This window comes from Phoca vitulina, unplaced genomic scaffold (assembly GCF_004348235.1).
Source record: "Phoca vitulina isolate PV1807 unplaced genomic scaffold, GSC_HSeal_1.0 scaffold54, whole genome shotgun sequence".
Taxonomy (NCBI): Eukaryota; Metazoa; Chordata; class Mammalia; order Carnivora; family Phocidae; genus Phoca; species Phoca vitulina.
Genome location: NW_022589757.1, coordinates 6,350,370 through 6,374,907, shown reverse-complemented (window position 1 = coordinate 6,374,907; position 24,538 = coordinate 6,350,370). Strand labels below are relative to the sequence as shown.

At 37.1% G+C, this 24,538-nt stretch overlaps 1 protein-coding gene across 1 annotated transcript in view; it reads left to right on the top strand.

Moving 5' to 3' along the window:
- FMN2 (formin 2) overlaps positions 1–24,538 on the top strand; it is a 382,777-nt gene that overhangs the window by 293,883 nt on the left and 64,356 nt on the right. Inside the window, exon 13 of the mRNA XM_032389271.1 lies at positions 6,384–6,435. Within this exon, the coding sequence (XP_032245162.1) occupies positions 6,384–6,435 (52 nt within the window). The remainder of the gene's footprint in view (positions 1–6,383; positions 6,436–24,538) is intronic.

Genomic DNA, 24,538 nt, shown 5'->3' with positions numbered 1-24,538 from the left:
GTGAGCACCTATTCATTATGTTTATGCACACCTATATTTCTAGGGACACAACTGGTATGTATTTTTATGCACAAAGTAGGAATAACCCTCAGTATTAACTCAAAGTTGGCTGTAAATTATTGCAAAGGCCAAGTTGTAATTTTATACTCTGTAGATACTGTTTTTCTTCTTCCCATGAATATCCCACAGCATTTGTTTTATTGTCCTAAGAACATTTGCAGCATCAAGGAAGGAATGCCCTGAGAGTTTGTTATTTCTTTTGCTAAGGAAAGAAATTCTGATATTCATTCACTGTCTGACATATATAAACTGCCTAAATTTACTTGACTTTCAGTTCATTGTCAAAGGGAGCAGTGTCTCAAAAATCTCACAACCAAAACAATATATCTGCAATTAAATGACAACTTTAAATGACTCAGAAGAAAGGCACTGCATCTGTCTAAAAAATAACCCATCCTGGCTGCACTTAAAAGCAACTGAAATGCACATTCATAGCTAATTATAAACAAAAACTAGTTAACACTTTAAATAAAAGGAAAAATAGCAAAAAAAGATTTAGAGCCTAGACAAGCAGATGAAAGGGTTCTAAGTTGCCTTCCATCTGATATTACTCAAATGCAACTCTGTCTCCAATTACCTGGGAATATGTGGTTCCCTCATGAAAGCTCCAGATCAGAAAGGGCGTCCCTTCCGTGCCTCTGCTTACTCACAGTCATTTTGGAACAAGTTCAGCAGAAATATTTAACATTGCAAAAGAGTCTGGAGCCAGACAAGCGACTACAGACGCTAATCACTGGGTCAAAATAGTAACTTAGTAGGACAACAACTGCCAGAAAATATTTGTGGAAGCAGAGATTTTCAGGAGGAAGTCTTAGTGCTGTTGGAGAAGCTATCTCTGAATGCCAAAGTGCTGAAACAGAATCATTAAAACACTTTGCATGTTTAGGGACATAGGAATGTCCATGCCAATGGTCTCTGCTAGAATTGGATCTGAAAGGTAATCTTATGCCCTAGCCCTAAAATAAATAAATAGAAGGTGGGGGGGGGGAGGGAAACTAACTAACTAACTAAATAAAGGCTGCCTTCTAGAAAGTTCAGTGTTGCTTTTATTATATGGTTTTAACCACAAGTTTCCTCTGCCTCAAATTGCAAATCGCTAGCTTTTGAGATTTGGGGAGCAGAGGGAAACCATCACTATGACAATTGCAATGTTTTGATTAATATCTAAGACCCAGTTTGCCCCTGAAGTGTAGCAGTTAATTCTGTAAGGTCCATTTATTTCCACACATTTAGATTTTAGGTCTGTTAGTGTGAGTTCCTAATATTCTCTGGAGATTATTTGTCAGTACAAACCACTCGTTATTTTCACTACATTGCACTTTTCTTCCCTCTAATATCAGGACAGGATTGATTGCGTTATTTCACCATTTCAATTCTCTTCGCACTTCAAACTCTGTTTTCAGTATATCCAGTCTCAGAACATTTTCTTGGCAGTGGAGCTCAGATATCAAGATAGGAATGGTTACCCATAGTAGATATGGAGTAAGAAATGTATGCTCTAGAGGAACATTGCAGCCTTTGAAAATACCATCTTATCTTTTGGATTTCTGTAGTTTCTCCCTAAATCTACAAAAGGTATTGTCCTCTTCCATACAGCAATTTCATTTAGTGCTGTGCCTCCAAAGATAGGACTGAAAAACTGTTAGCCTCTGCTTGGGAATTCTCCGTTATGGGGCTATGAAAACCACAACACACACACAGATTAAGTAGAAATAAAAAACAAAAGATATTAAATACAGAGTTATCCCTTGATTTTTGTGAAAGGTTTTGAGTCTCCTATGATATTTCTTGGCCCATAACTTCTATATGTTGTTATAAGGAGGTACTCTTATTTTAACAATATATAAGTCTCATTCTGAATCTGGGTTCTATCTGTAGAAGCATTAAGAAGTATTTGCTGATCCTGCAATGGAGAAATTTTTGCATTTTTGAAAGTAACATATCCCAGTCCCTTTTTATAGTCATGGTGATGTGGAGAGGAAAAGAAAGAACAGTTATTACCTATGCTATACCTTATTAGGAAACTCAATGAAAAAGAAATTATTACCCTGTTTTAATGATAAAGAAAAGTTATTAAATCAATGTGATTAGTAAGGTTATAAAAATCTAACACAACTTCGTGGCTGATCTAGAATTTATACATAGGTCTGCCTAACTGAGTTTCATGTTCTAATCCCAAACACTGACCCTGATGGGATCTGAAAACAAGAGTTTGAGTGGTAAGAACCTTGCCAAGGAAGTGTAGCTTTCTCATATGTGATGCGGCAGAAGCAGTTCCCAGAGATCTGAGGCCGGGGAGGCCCTCAGACAGTGGTGTCCATTAGGAGTCACAGCAATTTCTCTGTCAGAGGTAGTCCAGGCTCCCTGGGCAGCCAGGGGCAGGGAGCCTCGGATGATCAGATGACAACATGAAGATCGCTCCACACCAAACCTCGGACCTATTTGTCTATTTTAAATGCTTTTTAAAACTTTTCTGTAGTTACCGTTATCATGAATGACTAGAAGTCCGCCATCCTCATTTGATAGGTCAAAAAAAGAAATGAGCTATGTACTATAAAGAATGGGAAAATTCATCTTACTTTAAATAGAAAAGTGGAACCTTTTATATGTCTTATCTAGCAAATTTTGCGTACTTTATTATAATAGTTTATTGACAGGAAACTGCTGCTAAAAGTAACACTAGCATTCAGAACTAGTCACAAAGTCCTCTGTGCCATTAGAAATGACCTGAGAACAATATTTATATTTTTGAAAAAGTAGGTCAGGGAATAAAAGAATTAGCAATACGATGTTGACATGGTTTATAGAAAATAATATTATTGCTATGTCACCTTCAGCTTTTACTTGAAAAGCTGTGTGTATAACACAGATGGCCACAGCCTTTCAGAAGCCTTTACTCAGACTAAAAAATACAGTCTAAGATTTTGGTCTCTACATGTGACTAGCTTGAATACTCCCTAAAGGAGTGGCAGAGTTATTCTTATTTTGTTTCTAAAAGATATCTTACTTTTCACTAACTTAATTACATTTTATTTTAATTTGATAGATTTCATCCTCATTAACTAAAGAAACCAAATCCTGCATTTGTCACTAAATTAACATAATAAGTGTGTTTAAAAGAATCATGACAGCAAAATGTTGATGGAGTGTTTATATAAGCAGCGTGTTGGAAAATGGTATTTCAGTGTTCCCAGAAAACTGAATTGCACCCCAACTTTTCAGAAAGTTTTTGTTTCTAAGATTGCCATACAAAGGAAAATCTGTCTAGTTCATTGAATTGTTGACTCTACATCAAGAGTTGAAATGTGTACTCTAATGCACTTGCTTTGATCTCTCATTTGACTGTTTATCAAAGCTGATTACATTCTGAATACACAAATCCTCTTAGCTTCAAAATCATGTAAAAATAATGGATAATAGAGCATTTTTAAGTATTCTCTGCTATCCCAGTTTGGTTTTATGATTGTAATATGGCTATTAGGTTGGGGAAGAGGGTCTGTTTTTATGTTTAGTTCCCTTGGTAAGATCCAGTCTTTTGCCACATTGGATTAGAATGTTTTTTTCAGCCAAACTTGCTCATGCAGTGAAGCAAAAGCTGTTTTAGTACACATCAAAAGGAATCATTATGAACATATGAAACTCACTTCATTCCACTCACCACAGTTTAGGGACTTCCACTTTTTGAGAAGCTTTAAGTATGTGCTTTCTTTATCTGCATATAAGTTGAAACATAATAAAATAGCAGTTGATGTATTCAATTAAAGATAATTATATATATATATCACTTTATAAGTTTCAAGAGCTTAAAGTCCAACATTTTCAAAGAACATTTATTTAGTCTCTGCTAATTATTGGAGACACTATGCTAAATAGTTTATACATGTTAACAGATTATTTGCCTAAAATTACATAGCTAATTTTAGTGGCAGAATTAGGAACAGAACACAGATCTCTAGCATCTCATTCTAGCACGTTTTAAATTTCATAAATCATTTACTTGATTCTTCTAATGTAATCCAGAAATTTTCTTCCAATCTCAGTCTTAATCTCTGTATTTTAAAAAAGGACAAAAATATACACGTGAGGCCAGTTGGAAGAATGTCCTTCCTGAAAATGGCATGCATTGTGGTGCTTTGTTGTTTTCCCTTAAACACGCTTTGTATGGTTCTAGAATTGCTTCTTGAAGCAAACCATTATCAAGCCAGGCAACTCAGAGCAGATTTTGTAAGACAATATGTTCATGTTGGAGCCTTTCCAAAGTAAAATCATGGAGCATTTATTCTGTTTTTTAATATGGCTAACAAATGACCTGTAAGTTCTTGTGAACAATCTAAAGTACTTTGGAAAGGGTAAAACAGCACTCTGTAAAATGGAAGTAAAGTAAAGTAAAATGGAAAGGGTAAAACAGCACTCTCTGCTCCCAGCTCAAATGATCCCTGCTAAAGTCGACAGTCCCGGCCAAGAGTGGCAGTGTGACCCTCGATTATGGCTTTGCAGATACTGTACAGACCTTTGAACAAACACTATCTTGAGGTTGTAAAACATTAACCAGCCCAAGCTGGACTATTGTGTTTTAAGTAGTGATAGAGACACTTTGACAATTCTCAAATGACCATGGGTTTGATTTCATGCACAGTTCCAATTTTTTATAATCAACTTGCCCTACTCCACTTTGTCTCTTCATTTCTCCAAATGGTCACAAGTGTGACCTAAAAGAGAGTGATTATAAAAAGGCAACTTCTTCTTTTATGAGTTCTAGGTTTTCTTTAATTGAGTTTTTTTTAACTTTTTGTCCTGTCGCTCAGTGATTTTCAAAGTGTGTGTGACAAACCAGTGGTGAAGCATGAAATCAATTTACTGGGTCACAACTACACTTTGAAATCTAATAGAATGGACTAAAAATATGAGAGAGCATTGCATGAAGTAAGAGTATTTTTGAAACTTTTGTGTCAGTTACGTGTGTGTGTGTGTGTGTGTGTGTGTGTAGAGTAATACATAAATTCCTAGAATGCTTGCTGGTCAAAAAATGTAAAAGTCACTGCCACACCTATTTTATGTGATGGAGTTCTTATGTTATTTTAAATCATTTCAAATAGTGATATAATGGCTTTCTCAAATTTAATCTTTGAGTTTGTATCAGGCTACCATTTATTTTTAAACAAAAACGATGTGGATGGAACTGGAGGGTATTATGCTGAGCGAAGTAAGTCAATCAGAGAAAGACAAGTATCATATGATCTTACTGATACGAGGAATTCTTAATCTCAGGAAACAAACTGAAGGGTTGCTGGAGTGGTGGGGGGTGGGAGGGATGGGGCGTCTGGGTGGTAGACATTGGGGAGGGTATGTGCTATGGTGAGCGCTGTGAATTGTGTAAGACTGTTGAATCACAGACCTGTGCCTCTGAAACAAATAATACATTATATGTTAAAAAAAAAAAGAAGAAGATAGCAGGAAGGGAAAAATGAAGGGGGGGGAATCGGAGGGGGAGACGAACCATGAGAGACTATGGACTCTGAGAAACAAACTGAGGGTTCTAGAGGGGAGGGGGTGGGGGAATGGGTTAGCCTGGTGATGGGTATTAAAGAGGGCATGTACTGCATGGAGCACTGGGTGTTATACACAAACAATGAATCATGGAACACTGCATCAAAAACTAATGATGTAATGTATGGTGATTAACATAACATAACATAACATACATACATACATACATAAATAAATAAAAATGATAGCAAATAAATGAGTATACTATTGCCTCCCTACTTTTAATTAGTAGAAAATGTTAGTGTCTTGTACCTCTGTAGAAATAACCGTTGGATCTGTTCATTTGTAGAGAGCACTGGTCTGGTGCAGAGAGCACTGGTCTGGTGCAGAGAGCACTGGTCATGGTCACATACCATTTCTATTTAGTTTCTTGACTTAGTTTCTGTAACTTTGCTTGAGAGAATTATTTTTAACTAGTTATTAGCATTTAAATCCTTGACAAACACATTTACTGTGAATATGAAATTAACTACTGTTTTGTTTTCTCAGGTTAATGTGACTGACTTAAAGAAATTACTTAGAAAAAAAGAATTACTTAGAATTTTAAATTTGTAATTCGTTATATATCTTATGTGTGTTGGTACCTATCATTAACTTAATGAAAATTAAATATAATCTTTAATCATATTTATTTATAGATTTAAAATAAACTCTTTCTGGAATGCATTAGAATTAATAATGAATAAAAATATATTTCATATTATTTGGATCATATTTTGCTTAAGATAGTATAACTATCATGTATCTCATTTCTTTTTCTTTTCTTGTATTTTCAGCTAAAATTGATCAAGAGGCAGAGGAAAACTCACTGACAGAGACTCATAAATGGTGAGAAATTACTTTCCTTTAATATAAAAATTTATTCTCAGAATAGGTTTATAAAGTACTTATAAGTATATCTCAAGGACCCAATTATTAGCTCAGTTTTTATTTTCAAGCATAAAAGAAAAAGAAAATAATAGTTTAATATTATATTGAATTTCTGAATTTTATTTTTATGACTCTGGATGATGTATCAAATTATTGTGAATACCTTAGTACCTTCTCTTTTGGATGAGATTTAGGACTGTGGAAGTACAAGAGAAGGGAAGATAGCAGGAACCTGTTTCAAGAAAGAAGGGTGAAGAGTTTGGTTATAGGGAACTATTGAGTTTAAGTAGGAAGCCAGGAGCTTCCGTTGCATAAACTTTTGCTTTCAGAATGGAGATTTGCAATCATGAGTGAGTGAGCATAGAAGAGTATCTCACAAATCTCTTGGTTTCTCTGCCTCAGTTTTCTCCTTTCTCTCTGTATTAGTCAGTGTTCTCCAGAAAACAGAACCAATAGGATGTACGTGTGTGTGTGTGTGTGTGTGTGTGTGTGTGTGTGTGTGTACAGAGAGACTGAGAGAGATTAGGGAATTGGCCCATAGTGGGCTGGAAAGTCCTAAAAGGAGTTTATGTTAACAATCTTGAGTCTGAAAGCATTCTAGAGACAGAATTCCAGAATTTCTTCCTATTAGAGTAACCACAGTCTTTTTTTCTTAAGACCCTCAACTGCTTGGATGAGGCCCATCCACATTATGGAGGGTAGTGTGCTTTCCTCAAAGTCTACTGATTTAAATGTGAATCACATCTTAAAAATATTTTCGTAACATATACATTGATGTTTAACCCAAAACTGGTTGCCATACCTAGCCAAGCTGACACATCAAATTAACCACCACACTCTCTAAAGAAGTCTGATTACTCTTGAAGGAGAATTCTGATTAAAGAAGTTCTTTACCATTACTTTATTAGGCAAGATCCTGTATATTCTGTGAACAGATATCACGTTTTTAGTTGTTTATTTAATATGACACATTGTGCTAGACAAATTGGTAAAGAGAATTGTTCAGTTTCAATGAAAAGCAAAAACAGGTGAAGACCAACAGCTTCCGGGGAAGATGGCAGAGTAGGAGGACCCTAAGCTCATCTGGTCCCACGGAAACAACTAGATAACAGCCACATCAGTGTAAATAAATCAGAAAATGACCCAAAAATTGGCAGGACAGACTCTTGATAACTAAATGTAGAGAAGAGAAGAGGCCACACTGAAGAGAGTAGGAAGTGTGGAAACACAGTTGGGAGCTAAGGAGACCCATGGGACCATCCACGGGAGGGCGAGACTCCGCTGGCATAGGCATGGAAAAGGGAGAGAAACAGATTCTCACACCAAAGATCCTACATGGGAAAGATGAATCCCCATAAGATCTGGCTTTGAAAACCAGAGGGGCCAAATTTCAAGAAGTCTTAAAATCAGCAGGGCTTAAACCCTGGAACATTAAAAATCAGCAGGGTCCTGCAAGAGCCAGTAGGGCAAACAGAGAGGAAATTGAATCCCCACCCTTAAAGAGACAGCAAAACCAAAAGCCCTATTGAGATACAGCATAGAAGCAGCAGTTTGAAAAACTCCTGCAGTATATGGGAGGGAGATTTGTTTACTAATATCAGAGCGTATGCTGGAAGGTGCAGGGATCCTTGGGAGATTTCTTCAGGAACAAAGGAACTGGTGAGCACCATTTCGCTCCCCCAACCCATAGCCTAGACACATGACACCTTTGGGAGCCTGCATTACACAATACTCGCTACCTAACCTGATAAGAGCATGCCCAGCCCTAGCATTCTGTGGACGCACTCCTTCCAGCCAGGCCTCAGCTCCAGGTTCCCTTCCACAGTAGACCCATGCAAACCTTGCTAACACTGAGCATCCTGCCCATGCATGCTTCTATGCTGAAGAATGCATACACCCCCTCCAACCCTGCCTGCTTCAGTCCCCAGGAGCTGCAGGTCCCCTCCTGCCTAAGTGGACCTTGCTGACACCTTGCTCCCCACTTTCACTGTGTCCTGAAGTTCAGTGCTACTGCAAATCTGACAGACACTTGATAAGACTCAACTTAAGCCCAACGTGGCCCTAGACTGACCCACTAACACCACAGGGACCAAACCCTGCCCACAACAAGCAAAGAGAGCCATTGCAGAGAACTGGACTGAAGACAAAAGCGGCTCAGCCACAACAGAAGTGTGCGTGCAACACACATAGGAGATACCCCTGAAGCATCAGGTTCTGGTAAACAGAGGATATTGCACTGCAGGACACTACAGGACCTCTTCTTTTTAAGACCACTACTGTCAAGAGCAGAAGATGTAACTGACTTTTCTAGCATGTAGAAACAGGCACAGAGTTAGACAAAATGAGGAGACAGAGGAGTAAGTCCTGAGTGAAACAACAGGACAAAATCACAGCAAAAGAGCTATACAGAACAGAGATCAGTAATATGCCTGATAGAGAATTTAAAGTAATGATCATAAAGATAGTCACTGGACTTGAAGAAAGAGTGGAGGACTTCAGTGAGACTCTTAACACTCTTAACAAAGAGATAGAAAACATAAAAAAGAACAAATCAGAGATGAAGAACTCAGTAAATGAAATTAAAAATACACTAGAAGGAATAAATAGTAGGCTAAAGGAAGCAGAACAGATCAGTGACATGGATGACAGAGTAATGGAAAATAATCAAGCTGAAGAGGAAAGAGAAAAGAAATAATAAAAAATGAAAATAGACTAAGGGACCTCAGTGATACCATCAAGTATAATAACATTCTCATTATAGGGATCCCAGAAGGAGAAGAGAGAAAAAGGGGCAGAAAATTTGTTTGAAGAAATAATAGCTGAAAACTTCCTGAATCTGGGAAAGGAAACAGAAATCCAGATCCAGGATGCACAGAGATCCCCCAACAAAGTCAAACCAAGGAGGTCCACACCAAGATACAGCAAATAAAATGGCAAAAAGTAGTGATAGAGAATTTTTAAAGCAGCAAAAGAAAACAGTTACATACAAGGGAAACCCCATAAGGCATTCAGCGTTGTTTGTTTTTTTGTTGTTTTTTAGCAGAAATTTTGCAGGCCAGAAAGGAGTGGCATGATATATTCAAAGAAAGAAATGTGCAGCCAAGAATACTCTATGCAGCAAGGCTATCATTCAGAATAGAAAGAAAAATAAAGAGCTTCCCAGACCAAAAAAAAAAAGTTAAATTCATGACCACTAAAGGGAATTAAGAGGCACAAACTTCCAGTTATAAAGTAAATAAATCATGGTGATGAAAGGCAGAGCATAAGGGAATATAGTCAATAATACTGTAATAATGTATGGTGACAGATGGTGACTACATTGATCATGGTGAGCATTTTTTATGTATATAACTGTTGAATCCCTATGTTGTACACCTGAAACTAACATAATATTATGTCAACTATATTTCAGAGTGAAAAAAAACAGCAATAAAAAAAAAAGAACCTATGTCCTTACATCTAGTGACTTAGATCTTTTTTCCTACTATGTGTTTTGTAAATAAATACACATCCTCTTAATGTCAAAAAAAAAAAAAAAAAAATTCATGACCACTAAACCAGCCCTACAAGAAATGTTAAAGGGGCTCTTTGAGTAAAAAGGAAAGACCATAGAGAGGAGTAACAAATGTAGGAAACACAAAAGCAGTAAAAATAAGTATATCTGTAAAAGTCAATCAAGGTATTAACAAAATAAGAGGATGTAAAGTATGACACCATATACCTAAAATGTGAGGGGGAGAAGAGTAAAGAATGGACCCAAACTTAAGGGACCAACAAGTTAATATAGACTGCTATATGCAGAAGTTGTTATATACAAACCTAATGGTGACCACAAATGAAAAACCAGTAATAGATACGCAAAAAAGTAGAACGGAATCCAAGTATATCACTAAAGAAAACCAGCAAACCATGAGAGAAGAAAGCAAGAGAAGAAAGGAGCAGAGAAGAACTACAAAAACTATTAAACAAGTAACAAAATGGCAATAAGTACATATCAATCAACAATTACTCTGAATGTAAAAGGACTAGATGCTCCAATCAAAAGGCAGAGGATGACAGAATGGATGGCAAAGCAAGACCCATCTCTGTGCTGCCTGCAAGAGACTCATTTCAGACCTAAAGACACATACAGATTGAAAGTGAAGGGGTATATGAGGAATTCTTAATCTCAGGAAACAAACTGAGGGTTGCTAGAGTAGTGGGATTTGGGAGAGATGGGGTGGGTGATAGACATTGGGAAGGGTATGTGCTATGGTGAGTGCTGTGAATTGTGTAAGACTGTTGAATCACAGACGTGTACCTCTGAAACAAATAATACATTATATGTTAAAAAAAAAAAAGAAGAAGATAGCAGGAGGGGAAGAATGAAGGGGGGGAATCAGAGGGGGAGACGAACCATGAGAGACGATGGACTCTGAAAAACAAACTGAGGGTTCTAGAGAGGAGGGGGTGGGGGGATAGGTTAGCCTGGTGATGGGTATTAAGGAGGGCACGTTCTGCATGGAGCACTGGGTGTTATATGCAAACAATGAATCATGGAACACTAGAAAAAAAAAAAGAAAGAAAGTGAAGGGGTAGAAAAGCATGTATCATGCAAATGGAAGTGAAAAGAAAGCCAGGGTAGCAATACTTCTACTGGACGAAATAAACTTTAAAACAAAGACTGTTAACAGGAGAGAAAAAAGGACACTATGTAATAATAAATGGAAAATCCAACAAGAAAATGTAACAATTGTAAGTATGCACCCAACACGGGAGCACCCAAATATGTAAAGCAGCCAATAACAAACATAAAGGCAGTAATTGATAGTAATAACAATAGTAGTAGGGGACATTACATCCACTCACAGCAATGGACAGATCATTCAAAGAGAAAATCAACGAGGAAACAGTAATAGCTTTGAATGACATATTGGGCCAGAAGGGTCTAACAGATATATTCAGAATATTCCATCCTAAAACAGCAGAATACATATTCTTTTCAAGTGCACATGGAACATTCTCCAAAACAGATCACATATTAGGCCACAAAACAAGTCTCAACAAATTCAAAAACATCAAAGTCATACCATGCATATTTTCTGACTACAATGCTATGAAAGTAGAAATCAACCACAAGAAAAATTCTGGAAAAACCACAAATACATGGAGGTTAAATAATGTGCTACTAAACAATGAATGGGTCAACCAGGAAATAAAAGAAGAAATAAAAAATACATGAAAACACAACAGTACAGGGACGCCTGGGTGGCTCCATTCGGTAAGCATCTGCCTTCGGGTCAGGTCATGATCCCAGGGTCCTGGGATCGAGTCCTACATCGGGCTCCTTGCTCAGCAGGGAGTCTGCTTCTCCCTCTCCCTGCTGCTTCCTCTGCTTGTGTGCTCTCTCTCTGATAAATAAATAAATAAAATCTTTTAAAAAGAAAAGACAACAGTACAAAATCTTTAGGATGTAACAAAAGCTGTTCTAAGAGGGAAGTTTAGAGCAAGACAGGCCTAACTCAAAAAGCAAGAAAAATCTCAAATAAAAAACCTAACCTTACACCTAAAGGAGATAGAAAAAAGAACAAACAAAACTCCAAACCAGTAGAAGGAAGGAAATAATAAAGATTAGAAATAAATTACCTAGAAAGTAAAAACAAAATAATAGAACAGTTCAATGAAACCAGGAGCTTTCTTTGAAAAGATAAACAAAATTTATAAACCTTTAGTTAGACTCATCAACAAAGGAGAAAGAGAGAGAGGGGGAGAAGATTCAAAACAACAAAATCAGAAATGAAAGAGGAGAAATAACAATGGGCACCACAGAAATACAAAGGATTGTAAGAGAATATTATGAAAAATGATATGCCAACAAATGGACAACCTAGAAGAAATGGAATTGCTAGAAACATATATAACCAAACTGAACCAGGAAAAAATAGAAAATCTGAACAGACTGATTACTAGCCACGAAATTGAATCAGTAATCAAATAACTCCCAACAAACAAAAGTCCAGGACCAGATGGCTTCACAGGCAAATTCTACTGAACATTTAAAGAAGAGTTAATACCTGTTCTTCTCAAACTATTCCAAAAATTGAAGAGGAAGAAAAACTTCCAAATTCACTCTACGAGGCCAGCATTACCCTGATACCAAAACCACATAAAGACATTACAGAAAAAAGAGACAGGCCAGTATCTGTGATGAACATAGATGCAAAAATCTTGAACAAAATTTCAGCAAATTGAATCTAATAATATGTTTAAAAATCATTCACAATCAAGTTGGATTTATTGCTGGGGTGCAAGGGTGGTTTGATATTCACAAATCAATCAACATGATACATTATATCAACAAGAGAAAGTATAAAAAGCATATGATCTTTTCAATAGACTCAGAAAGAACATTTGACAAAGTACAACATCAATCATGATAAAACCCTCCACAAAGTAGGTTTAGAAGGAACATTCCTCAAAATAATAAAAGCCATTAATGAAAAACCCACAGCAAACATCATACTCAATGGTGAAAAACTGAGAGCTTTTCCCCTAAGAACAAGAAAAGGACAAGGATGTCCACTCTTACCACTTTTATTCAACGTAATACTGGAGGTTCTAGCCACAGAGATAAGTCAAGAAAAATTAATAAAAGTGATCTAAATCAGTAAGGAAGAAATAAAGCTTTCACTATTTGCAGTGACATGATACTGTATGTAGAGAACCTGAAAGGCTCCACCACTGGAGTCTAATACTAAAACTTAAAAATGAATTCAGTAACGTTGCAGGACACAAAATCAATGTACAGAAATCTGTTCCATTTCTATACACTAATTACAAAGCATCAGAAAGAGAAATTAAGAAAACAATCCCATTTAGAATTGCACCCAAAATAATAAAATACCTAGGAATAAACTTAATCAAGGAGGTGAAATCCTTCACTCTGAAAACTATGAAACGTTGATGAAAGAAATTAAAGACAACAGAAACAAAGATAAACATATCCCATGCTCATGGATTGGAAGAACAAATATTGTTAAAATATCTATACCACCCGGAGCAATGTACAGATTTAATGCAATGTCTATCAAAATACCAACGGAATTTTTCATAGAATGAGAACAAATAATCCTAAAATTTTTATGGAATGCCAAAAGACCATGAATAGCCAAAGTAGTCTTGAAAAAGAACAAAACTGGAGGTATCACAATCCTAGATTTCAAGATATATCACAAAGCTGTAGTAATCAAAGCAGTATGGTACTGGCACAAAAATAGACACGTAGATGAATGGAACAGAAAAGAGAGCCCAGAAATAAACCCATGACTATATGATCAATTAATCTTTGACAAGGGAGTCAAGATTATGTAATGGGAAAAACGCAATCTCTTCAGCAAATGGGTGTTTGGCGAACTGGAAAGCTACATGGAAAAGAATGGAACTGGAGCACTTTCTTATGCCATATACAAAAATAAGCTCAAAATGGATTATGAACCTCAGTGTGAGACCTGAAACCATAAAAATCCTAGAAGAGAACACAGGCAGTTATTTTCTGACATTAGCCACAGCAACATTTTTCTAGATATGTCTCCTGAGGCAAAGGAATCAAAAGCAAATATAAACTATTGAGACTACATCAAAATAAAAACCTTCTGCCCAGCAAAGGAAAGATTCAACAGAACTAAAAGACAACCTAATGAATGGGAGAAAATATTTGCAAATGACCTATCCAATAAAGGGTTAGTATCAAAACATGTAAAGAACTCATATGCAGCGCCTGGGTGGCTCAGTTGGTTAAGCCTTCAGTTCAGGTCATGATCTCAGGGTTCTGGAACTGAGCCCCACATCTGGCTCCCTGCCCAGTGGGGGGGTCTGCTTTTCACTCTCCCTCCATCCCTACTGCCCTCACCCCCCCACTCATGCTCTCTCTCTCTCAAGTAAATATATAAAATCTTAAAAAAAAAAAATCCTACAACTCGACCCACACAATCATAAAATAATCCAATTAAAAACGAACAGAAGACCTCAACATACATTTCTCCAAAGAAGACATCCAGATGGCCAACAGACATGTGAAAAGATGCTCAACATCACTTATCATCAAAGAAATGCAAATCCAAACTACAGTGAGATATCACTTTACAATTGTCACAGTGGCCAAAATAAAAAACACAACAAACAAATGTTGGTAAGGATACTGAGAAAAAAGGAACCCTCATGCCCTGTTGGTAGGAATGCTAACTGATGCAACTACTAAGGAGGTTCATCAAACAAATAAAAATTTAATTACTATATGAGCCAATAATTCCACTTCTGGGTAATTACCCAAAGAATGTGAAAATACTAATTTGAAAAGATATATGCACCCCTATGTCTATTGCAGCATTATTTATAATAGCCACATTATGGAAACAGCCCACATGTCCATTGATAGATGAATAAAGAAGATATGGTATATATACAATAGAATATTACTCAGCCATAAGAATGAAATCTTGCCATTTGCAGCAACATGGATGTATCTAGAGAGTATAATGCATAGTGAAATATATCAGTCAAAGACAAATACTATAGGATTTTACTCATATGTAGAATTATGAAACAAAACAAAGAAAAAAAGAGACTAACCAAAAAACAGACCCTTAACTATAGAAAACAAACTGATGGTTTCCAGAGGGAGGTGGGTCAGTAGATGGATGAAATACGTGAAGGGGATTAACAGTACACTTACCACAATGAGCCCTGAGTAAGGAATTGCTGAATCACTATATTGTACACCTGAAACTAATACAGCATTGTACATCAACTATACTGGAGTAAAAAAAGTCCTTAAATTATGACAAACAGAAATTTCAGTTAGTTACATGAAAGAAAAACTGCCTAATGACCAAACTGTTGGTGAAAGAGCCGTCTTTTATAATTAAACAATCCTGAAATTCAAAAATAAAAATAAAGGGGTGTCTGGGTGGCTCAGTCCATTAAGTGTCCAGTTCTTGGTTTCAGCTCATCACGATCTCATGGGTCCTGGGATTGAGCCCAGTGTTGGGCTCCAAGCTCAGCAGGGAGTCTGCTTGAGGATTCCCTCCCTCTGCCCCTCCCCCTGCTTGCTTGCTCCCTCTCTATCTCTCTCAAATGGATAAGTAAATCTACAAAATAAATAAATAAATAAATAAATAAAAATAAGAATAATGAATCATAAGAAACATTTCTCAAAGAAATAAATCTTTGTTCCATGTTTGTAGCAATCGTACATGACCAGGTCAGCGATCAATAGTAATTCTATTCAGGAAGGCAGTGTAACCCTGGCCTGATGGCCTTGGAGTTCAAATCCTGCTCTTCATGTGTTAGCTCTGTGATTTTGGGCCAATACTGTAACTCCAGGATAATAGTACCTACTCTGGAGGTAAGAATTAAGTTAGTGAATATTTGCCAGATGCTTAGTTTGTGGATGTTAATTGCTGTATTATATTCACATTATTATCTTAATTAGAGATTAGAAAACATTTGGTAATAGAAACCACAGACAGATTTCAGATTCAGGTCATGTATTTATCTGTTTGATTCATGTTCTTCACTGTCTCCATTGGGTCAGACATTGGACAGCCCCGCAGGGTCATGGAACATAGATTTTGGTATCACTTCTGTATGTCTGCACTTGCTCCAAAGGGCTGGCACTGTGGCTTCAAGGATTTACCATAACTTTTGAATCTTTGTCCTTATCTGTGAAATAAGAGAAGCAATACCTAGATTGTAAATTGGGTGGAGATAATTCAAAATAATTAGATGAGTTATATCTATCTATCTATCATCTATCTATCTATATTTATATATGTAGAACCTCCTCGTCATATAGATTTTACTAAAATACTTGAACTTAGGATATTGACTTCCAGAATGAACTCTCATCCCCAAAAATGAACATCTAACTGGAGAAAATTATGTAAAACAATCATTTAACATCTCTAGAGAATGTTCTAAGGGCATCCAGCAAATGGAGAATCATTCATTCTCAAGACAATCTACTTAATCTTGGCAAGAACAGTGGGAGTCTGTGGCATTGAAGCCACAACCCATTCTTTCTAGTTCGATCTTAGGGAAACTGCAGATGCCCTCTCCCTGGCTACCAGTCTGTCATTCACCCTGGGTCAGCAGACTGCATCCCACCAGCTGCAGCTTACTGCAGAAGTTCTAGCCTAAACTAAAGATGTAGAGAGGAGGGGCTCCTTTCCTCAACCCAGCCTCCATTTGCAAGATGTAAGCTCTCCCCCTGGGGTGGCAGACCAAGAATATTGGGCCCCAAATTTTCCATCCCAGCTGACTATTAGGATGAGGGATCTGTATACACCAAGAAGTGCAAGCCAAGAAAACTAGGGGCTACCCACCTCAGCTCCTGCTTGTTGAGCAGAAGTCTCACTTTGGGACAAGTGGGCCACTGTCTCACCTCTAACTTTAGCTCTTGTGCAGAGACACAGAGATCCTGCCCAGAGGTCTGCAGCTCTGTCCGAGAGGACTGACTTTGGAACAGAGGAGAATTCCATGCCTAAATGTTGAAACAATGGCGGTCTTGGTGTAAAGCAGTTAAGAGGGCACGCACAGCTCCAGGATATAAGGAGCAACAAGCAAAATGGTTAAGCAGTCAGAAGTTTAACAGAAAGAACCAGGGAAGGAGATAGTCAAGAAGGGATCCTCCTGGGGAAGGCTGTGCGTAACTTTACAAGGCACCTACTCAGGAACCATCAGACCAGGATGTGGAGCAGACTTGCCAACAGTCCCCAGGATGCGTACAGATCCATCAGCCAATGATAGAAAGCCTCCCTGGCCCTAGGGGCTTCAGTGTAACCTCTGACCAATCATTTGCTGAACAGTATCTATTCTGACCCAGGGCAGCTTTTAGAAAGGTAGGCTTAAAATAAAATCATGCAGAGGGATGGGGTGACTGGGTGATGGACACTGGGGAGGGTATGTGCTTTGGTAAGCGCTGTGAATTGTGCAAGACTGTTGAATCTCAGATCTGTACCTCTGAAACAAATAATGCAATATATGTTAAGAAAGAAAAAAAGAAGAAGAAGAATGTAGCAGGAGGGGAAGAATGAAGGGGGGGAAATCGGAGGGGGAGAAGAACCATGAGAGACGATGGACTCTGAAAAACAAACTGAGGGTTCTAGAGGGGAGGGGGGTGGGAGGATGGGTTAGCCTGGTGATGGGTATTGAGGAGGGCACGTTCTGCATGGAGCACTGGGTGTTATGCACAAACAATGAATCATGGAACACTATATCTAAAACTAATGATGTAATGTATGGGGATTAACATAACAATAAAAAAATTTAAAAATGAATAAATAAATAAATAAAATAAAATCACGCACATGCCTGGCAGTCTGGAAGTACATCAGCCTCAGCTGAATTCACTGCTTTTCCTAGAGCTGTGTATGCAAGCAGGCGGAAGCGTTTCTTCCTGACGTGCTGAAGGGGCTTCACTCAGCCAGGCTGGCTGGTTCCTCTCCTGCAGCTGAGGGATTGGTGGATTTAACCCAGATTCTAGAGTCTTGGGGCTCCCTCCTTGGCCATTTTTGTAAACCATCCCATTCCCACCCCTAGCAGTAGATCACCAAGTGTTCTCTCTACCAGTGTAAACTTCTTGGGAACCCAAGACCTCAGGCTTTTACAGTTTCTTTGGCTTGTGTTTCTTTGTGCAGAAACCCCTCTACCTAACCCTCCCATCACCCCCCCAGAACTCCTCAAATTTAAAACAAAATGCCAACTCTTTACTCTCTGTTTGATCTCTGGGAGTTGCCTAGGCAAGACCCTGAAGGAGAGGAGAGCTGAGCCAGGAATGTGTATTCAGGCAGATAGCTTCTCAGTCTCTAGTCCCTCCTTTATTTTCTGTTTATTACAGGTTATTATTATGTTCTATGTGTCATATTATTAAGCCAGCTGCAATCCATTTTGGAGGTAAGATGGTATATAAACACACTGATTCTACTTGGTCTGCATGTTTAAGTACCAGCAAAGCTGAACTTTTTCATTTTCCTGACTTTGAGGCAGCAAATACACAGGGAAGTTTTGGTTGTATGAATATACTGAAAGCATCTTAATCAAAGGAATTTCTTTGTAAGGTTCTATTTTTATCTCAACAATGCTGTTACAGCACAAGTTGCTTTATTTTTATTTTTTTTAAGATTTATTTGTCAGAGAGAGAGAGAGAGAGCACAAGTGGGGTGAACGGCAGACAGGAGGAGAAGCAGACTCTCCACTGAGCAGGGAGCCCAATGCGGGACTCGATCCCAGGACCCCGAGATCATGACCTGAGCCGAAAGCATACGCTTAACTGACTGAGCCACCCAGGCGTCCCAACACAAGACATTTTAGTTTTACTTTGTACCCTATCACAAGAGGCCCAGTGACAATCAGTGGCAAATTATGTTCTTTCATTTTTAGAACTAGCTGAGAGTCATTTACAGGTCATTGTGATAGCTGAGTTGGGCTTTAAGTGTCTTTTTTTTTTTAAGATTTTATTTATTTGACAGAGAGACACAGCGAGAGAGGAAACACAAGCAGGGAGAGTGGGAGAGGGAGAAGCAGGCTCCCCGCTGAGCAGGAAGCCCAATGTGGGGCCCGATCCCAGGACCCTGGGATCATGACCTGAGCCGAAGGCAGATGCTCAGTGACTGAGCCACCCAGGCGCCCCAATGGGCTATAAGTGTCTTGAGGATCATATTGTGATGGAACTTTCCTGTTTCTCAAAGTTTTTGAGGCAATTTAGCATTCCGCACACGCTACTGTTGTTACGAAAGAAGGCAAGCCAGTGCGGCGGCCAGGGCCCTGAGAGCTCTACCTTAGAATTGCAATTGGAAAAACCACAGAAAGTGCCTTGGCCTCAGCTTCCTTGTGTGTAAAAGGCATATAACCTCCTCCTCCTTTCTATCTTCTAGGGCTTTCTATCTTCTAGGAACAGAATACCTTGCTTGTTCTTTGCAAGATACAAAGTTTCCTCAAGTTCCCTCAAGTGAGGCTAGTAAGAGACCTTTACTAGAAAAGTGTGTTCATGAAAATGTTTTATAAACTACACAAATTCAATCAGCAAGTTGAAAGGAATTATATACTAATTCATTGGTGTTATATGCAACTAATGAATACATCAAAAACTAATGATGTACTATATGTTGGCTAACTGAACATAATAATAAAAAAATAAAAATAAATAAATAAAATGGATAAGTGAACTTTTATCTAGGTACTAATTAGAATTTTTTTTCTATAATGGAATATTATGGTTTTTTTGGGTCATCTTACGATTTCCTTACAAAATAAAAATATTCAAAAGAATATTTTTTAAAGCAAATCAGACTTTTTTTCATGTTCCATTTGTTAGCATGACAGTTTTATATGCTAATGTTGTCTGTTTACTCATACATTTTTTGCTATTAACCTGAGAAGTGAGACTGTGTTCCTATTTCACATGAACAAAAATATATAGCTTTTGAAAAAAATAGTTTGACTGAACTCTTCAATTCTCCCAGAAAGTAAGACAACTGAGCAGATGATTCTTGAACCTTACCCAAAACCCAAATACAAATCGGATGAACATACTCTCATCTTCAGATGATTTCACTGGGCAAGCCAAACTATCATATTGTATTACAAGATGGATTTCAGCAGAATCTTGTTAAGGTTGGCTGCATACACACTGTATGTGTTTATTTCAGCTTCTGCTTTTATTTTATTTTTAATTAACATAAGCGGTTCTCTTCAATTGTGGAAAAATATCACCAGACCAAATATGTTGTTTTTATTTTCCCACAGAATTACTCAGTGTCTGTCTCAGCTCACAAGGAGGGAATGTAGGGATTCTGGATTTGTCTAATAAATGGCCATTCCTTTATATCTCTATTTAAAGAATAATGAGAGTGGGAGGTATAAAATTGGCTTCTGATACTCAGAGATCCTTATTTGTAAGTTGTGGCTAACTTAAAATTTTTCTTAGAATTTTTTTTTTTATTAAATTCCACTGGTAAAATACATATTTTATGGTGAAACTGGCTTTTGGAATAGAAAAAGAGCAGATTTTAGAAACCGTTTGTTTCAGCTATCAGTTCCTTTAGTTTCACTAAATTTATTATTCTGGCATCAATAAAGCAGGTGGAAATGACTAAAAGTAAGTTTTGAATTATAACTATTACATTAGATAACTTACCTTTGTCAGTTAATTTACATGATGTTCCAGAGAAAGGAAAAAAAGGGGGAGAAAGGTATAATTAACTTGGGATACCTTATGTGGTAATGGAAAACAAAGTAATTTGTTTGTACCACTTCTTCATTTTAAAAGGACTATTTCATTTTTCTAGGAAGTTTGTGATTTTTCTTATAGATTAAAACATTCGTTTCAAAGATGTTTCTATTTTTCAACAGGACATATATCCTACTGAAATTTTTATGTAAAGTTCTGTTTTTAAAATGTGTTTCAGAATGAAAGTCCCCACCCCCACCCCAGGAGCTAAAGACAAGAGAAAGAGTAAAATGTAATTAATCTAATCATAAGTGAGACAACAGTACATTTGTTAAGTAGATTAGCAATTATTATAATCGTACTTATAGAATTAAATCAATGTGCTTTATTTTGGCATTAGGATGTAATGAAGAACAACTGTATAGTTTTAACATACACTTAATGTACCTTGTGCTACCAATTTTTTTTTTTAAATTTTTAAATAGAATACACTAGTTCTCTACCCTCCCCCATTTAATACAAATAATAACAAAGGCAATTGGAAACAACCAGTAATAAAAGGCGAGAAATAGTAGGGGAAGAAAACACACTTGTGAAAGAATTTTCAATCACATGTTTAAAAAAATAAATACTATTTCTGTGTGTAACATTGCTTGAGTGGTATTTTACCAAAGCCAAGATTGCATAACGAATGAGTTGAGATGGAAAATTAATCTTTCGTGCAAAATAGAGACAAAATAAAGGAAATAAAGAAAAAGAATGTTGGTTCCAATCATTTCATATAGTATGTAACTGTTCATTTGTCATGGGAGAGAAAATATTTAATCAGTCCTGAAATGATGCACACATACTTTATCATGTTTAGTGACTTTTAGAGTGTCAGTTTGTAAAGTGTTTATCCAAGGAATGGACTTCTGGCACATGGATAAAATGAAAAGTGAAATGTTTAGTTCATAATAGGCATATTTTCCAGAATCTTTCTGAGTAACTACCCGGAGATGAATAGAAAGACTACAGGTCTGTGTTTATCTGGCTTATGCTGGCAGACTAGGCAGGCTCCAGCCTGGTATTAAAACTGAAGTGACATGGAATGTCTTTGCAAAACCCCCAAACAATTACATCATTCTCTTAACAATATTGATAAAGTAAAACAAAGTTGGAGTTTGTTATTTTCCAATTTGGATTTCTGGTTAACTACTTCAAATCCCGCCAGGAGGTTTACCATTCGGAGGCCCATATGAGGAAGTCTTCCTAGGATCAGTGGTAGACGCTGTGTTCTATACCTTTTACTTTCAGGCCAGGTGGTAAAGTTTAGGGATGGCACTTTTCTTTGTACAAAGGGATTTTCTTCTGTGGCTGTGTTATTTAAATTTTTATAAAATCCATTGATTTTTAATAATGCAGGAGCCTATGACACCTGGTGCCAATTTGCTGGCCTTTGTCACTTATAAAAAGTATTTGTGTTGGTCTCTCTTGAAAGTTTTTGTTAGCTTTTGTGTATTCCAAATAGAAGAACTTTAGGACCGTCTCCCTCAGAGTTTGGCATTTTGGTTGCTAATTATAAAGGGAAAAAAGTATATCACAGAATTACTGCCCTTTTGAAAAGTTTTGTTTTCAAAATAGAAACTTACCTTGTTGTGTAGAGTTGAGATCTTCTCCATTCCAGTGTTCAAAAATCTATTTGGGCCTTGTATAGACTAAAGTCTGTCCAGAAGCTACGTTCTCCAACTTGATAGAAGTTAAAACTCCTAAAGTTTCATCCGAACCAAGGAGAGTAATGAAATCACCATATTCTCATTGGGGATACTGGCAGCTATGTTCTTACAGGGGGTGGGGAGGGTGAAGATAATGCAAGAAAGACAGATTATGCTATTTTGACCACTGATTTTTATATTTTAGAAAATAGAAAGTAGAAATGGTAGGGGTTAATTCAAGTTAGCAGGTGTGTTTGACTGTAGTCTCGTGACTCAAATCCATTAGGGTTGTATGGTTTGAGAAACTATGCTTCTAGGATGGTAGATTCTAGAAAAACAGTTGAACAAAAGTAGTCTAAAATCACTTTCAGAGGGAGGACAAGATTTTTTCTGGGAGAATGAATCTAAGAGAAAACAAAATCGTTCTAGGTGACTTTATACACACATTTCATTAGGCCAATTACAAATCTGCTTTAAAAATAGTTATTAGAGGGCTCATTTGGTTACACATTACAGAGAACTACCTTAAATTAAGTCATACCTCCAAAGGGATTCTCAGAGCCCTCTGGAGTCCAAGGTAAAGTAAGCAGCCTCAGAAGGGGTGGGAATGAAGCGGGTAAAAAGCAGAGGGTCCCATCCCTGGCCAGGTGTATAGTGGAATGGTTAACAAATCCAGGTTTACCTTTTTTTTTTTTTTTTTTTTTTTTTACAAAGTTGTTTAATTTGGGGAAAGTTATTGAAACTCTCTCTACCTCCATTTCCTTATTTCTAGAATTTCCTTATTTCTAAGGAAATATTTCTAAAATGAAGAGAATAATAGAACAGTGCCTAACACAGAAAAAGCGTGATATAATTACTTGATATTATTGTTACTTTTTGATGTTTATCATACTGACTTGCCAATAATGGCTCAAGTTTGAATTTTCACTGTTGTGATTATTGCAAATTCTCAAAAGGGTGAATCTGATTGACTCCTAGACAGGTGACATGGTCTGCCCCAGCATGGGCTATGGATGAGGCAGGTTTTCTAAAGTTAACAACCAGCAATATAAGAAAATAAAGGTTGAAAGAGATAATTTCATGAATAGTGAATGAGCTTTTATAAACTGATTTTGTGTGTGTGTGAGAACTACATCATAAAACACATATCCTCTCACTTTTTGTTGCCTATTATTGCTTGCATCAGATATGGATAAACTTATATGAACAATAGCATTAAGAATTTTTTTGACTGGTTTGCACACCACTTGTTCTGAAAGGCAACATAATTATAGAGTGAGGCCAGTAGAAATTACAGCTGCATTTACCTTGAGGATTTTTAATCAGAGGTGGAGCAGGGACATAAGTATATATCCTGGCCCCACTGACGTTGTGTATCTGCAGAAAGTGTCAAGGAGGAAGATAACAACCTTTCAGGTCCATGGCATGCTAATTAGTCTTTCTGACCTTGGTTTCCATTTGTTGTGAGAAGTAGTGTGATCATATAAATATTGTATTTAACACAGTAGCTAAACATGCAGTATGTGTACAATAAACACTGCTTTTTCCCAAAGAGTATGCATTTTTCTGCTTTTCAAACAGCAATTGCTTTTAATGGTCCACAGTTTTCCACAGCTTCTCTACTTCCTCCCCTAAATAACATCAGCCCATCTGGGTGAGACCACAAGGTCACACTCCTATTCCTGGTCACACAGTCTCCTAAACAGAAACATTTGCATATTTGCAATGAAAATATATTTAATCCCTCTGGTAATACTGTGGTGTGGAAATTCCATCTATACCAATTTCTGAAAGAGTAAGATTATTATTGGCACATATAAAGCCCTAGATTAGCATGAATAGATACAGATTCTGCATTCTACTTCCAGAAAGTTGCCAAATCTTAAAACAGTTCCCAATGTGACTGGGGATTATATTTAGGTGTTATGAAAATATATCCTTACAAAGTAATTGATCAAGTCTTTTTGTTTATTTTTGTTTGTAGTCTTTACATTGCTTAGCAATAAAATCATGAGTATTTTTGGGAAAAAATTCATGAATTCTTTGATTTGAGGATATTGAAATCAAGTTAAAGAAAATGAGAATATGTGACATGGTTTTCAAGATTGATCTAAAAAACTGTATGAGAAACTAGGCCAGAAGATTCTTGACTTTGAGTTAC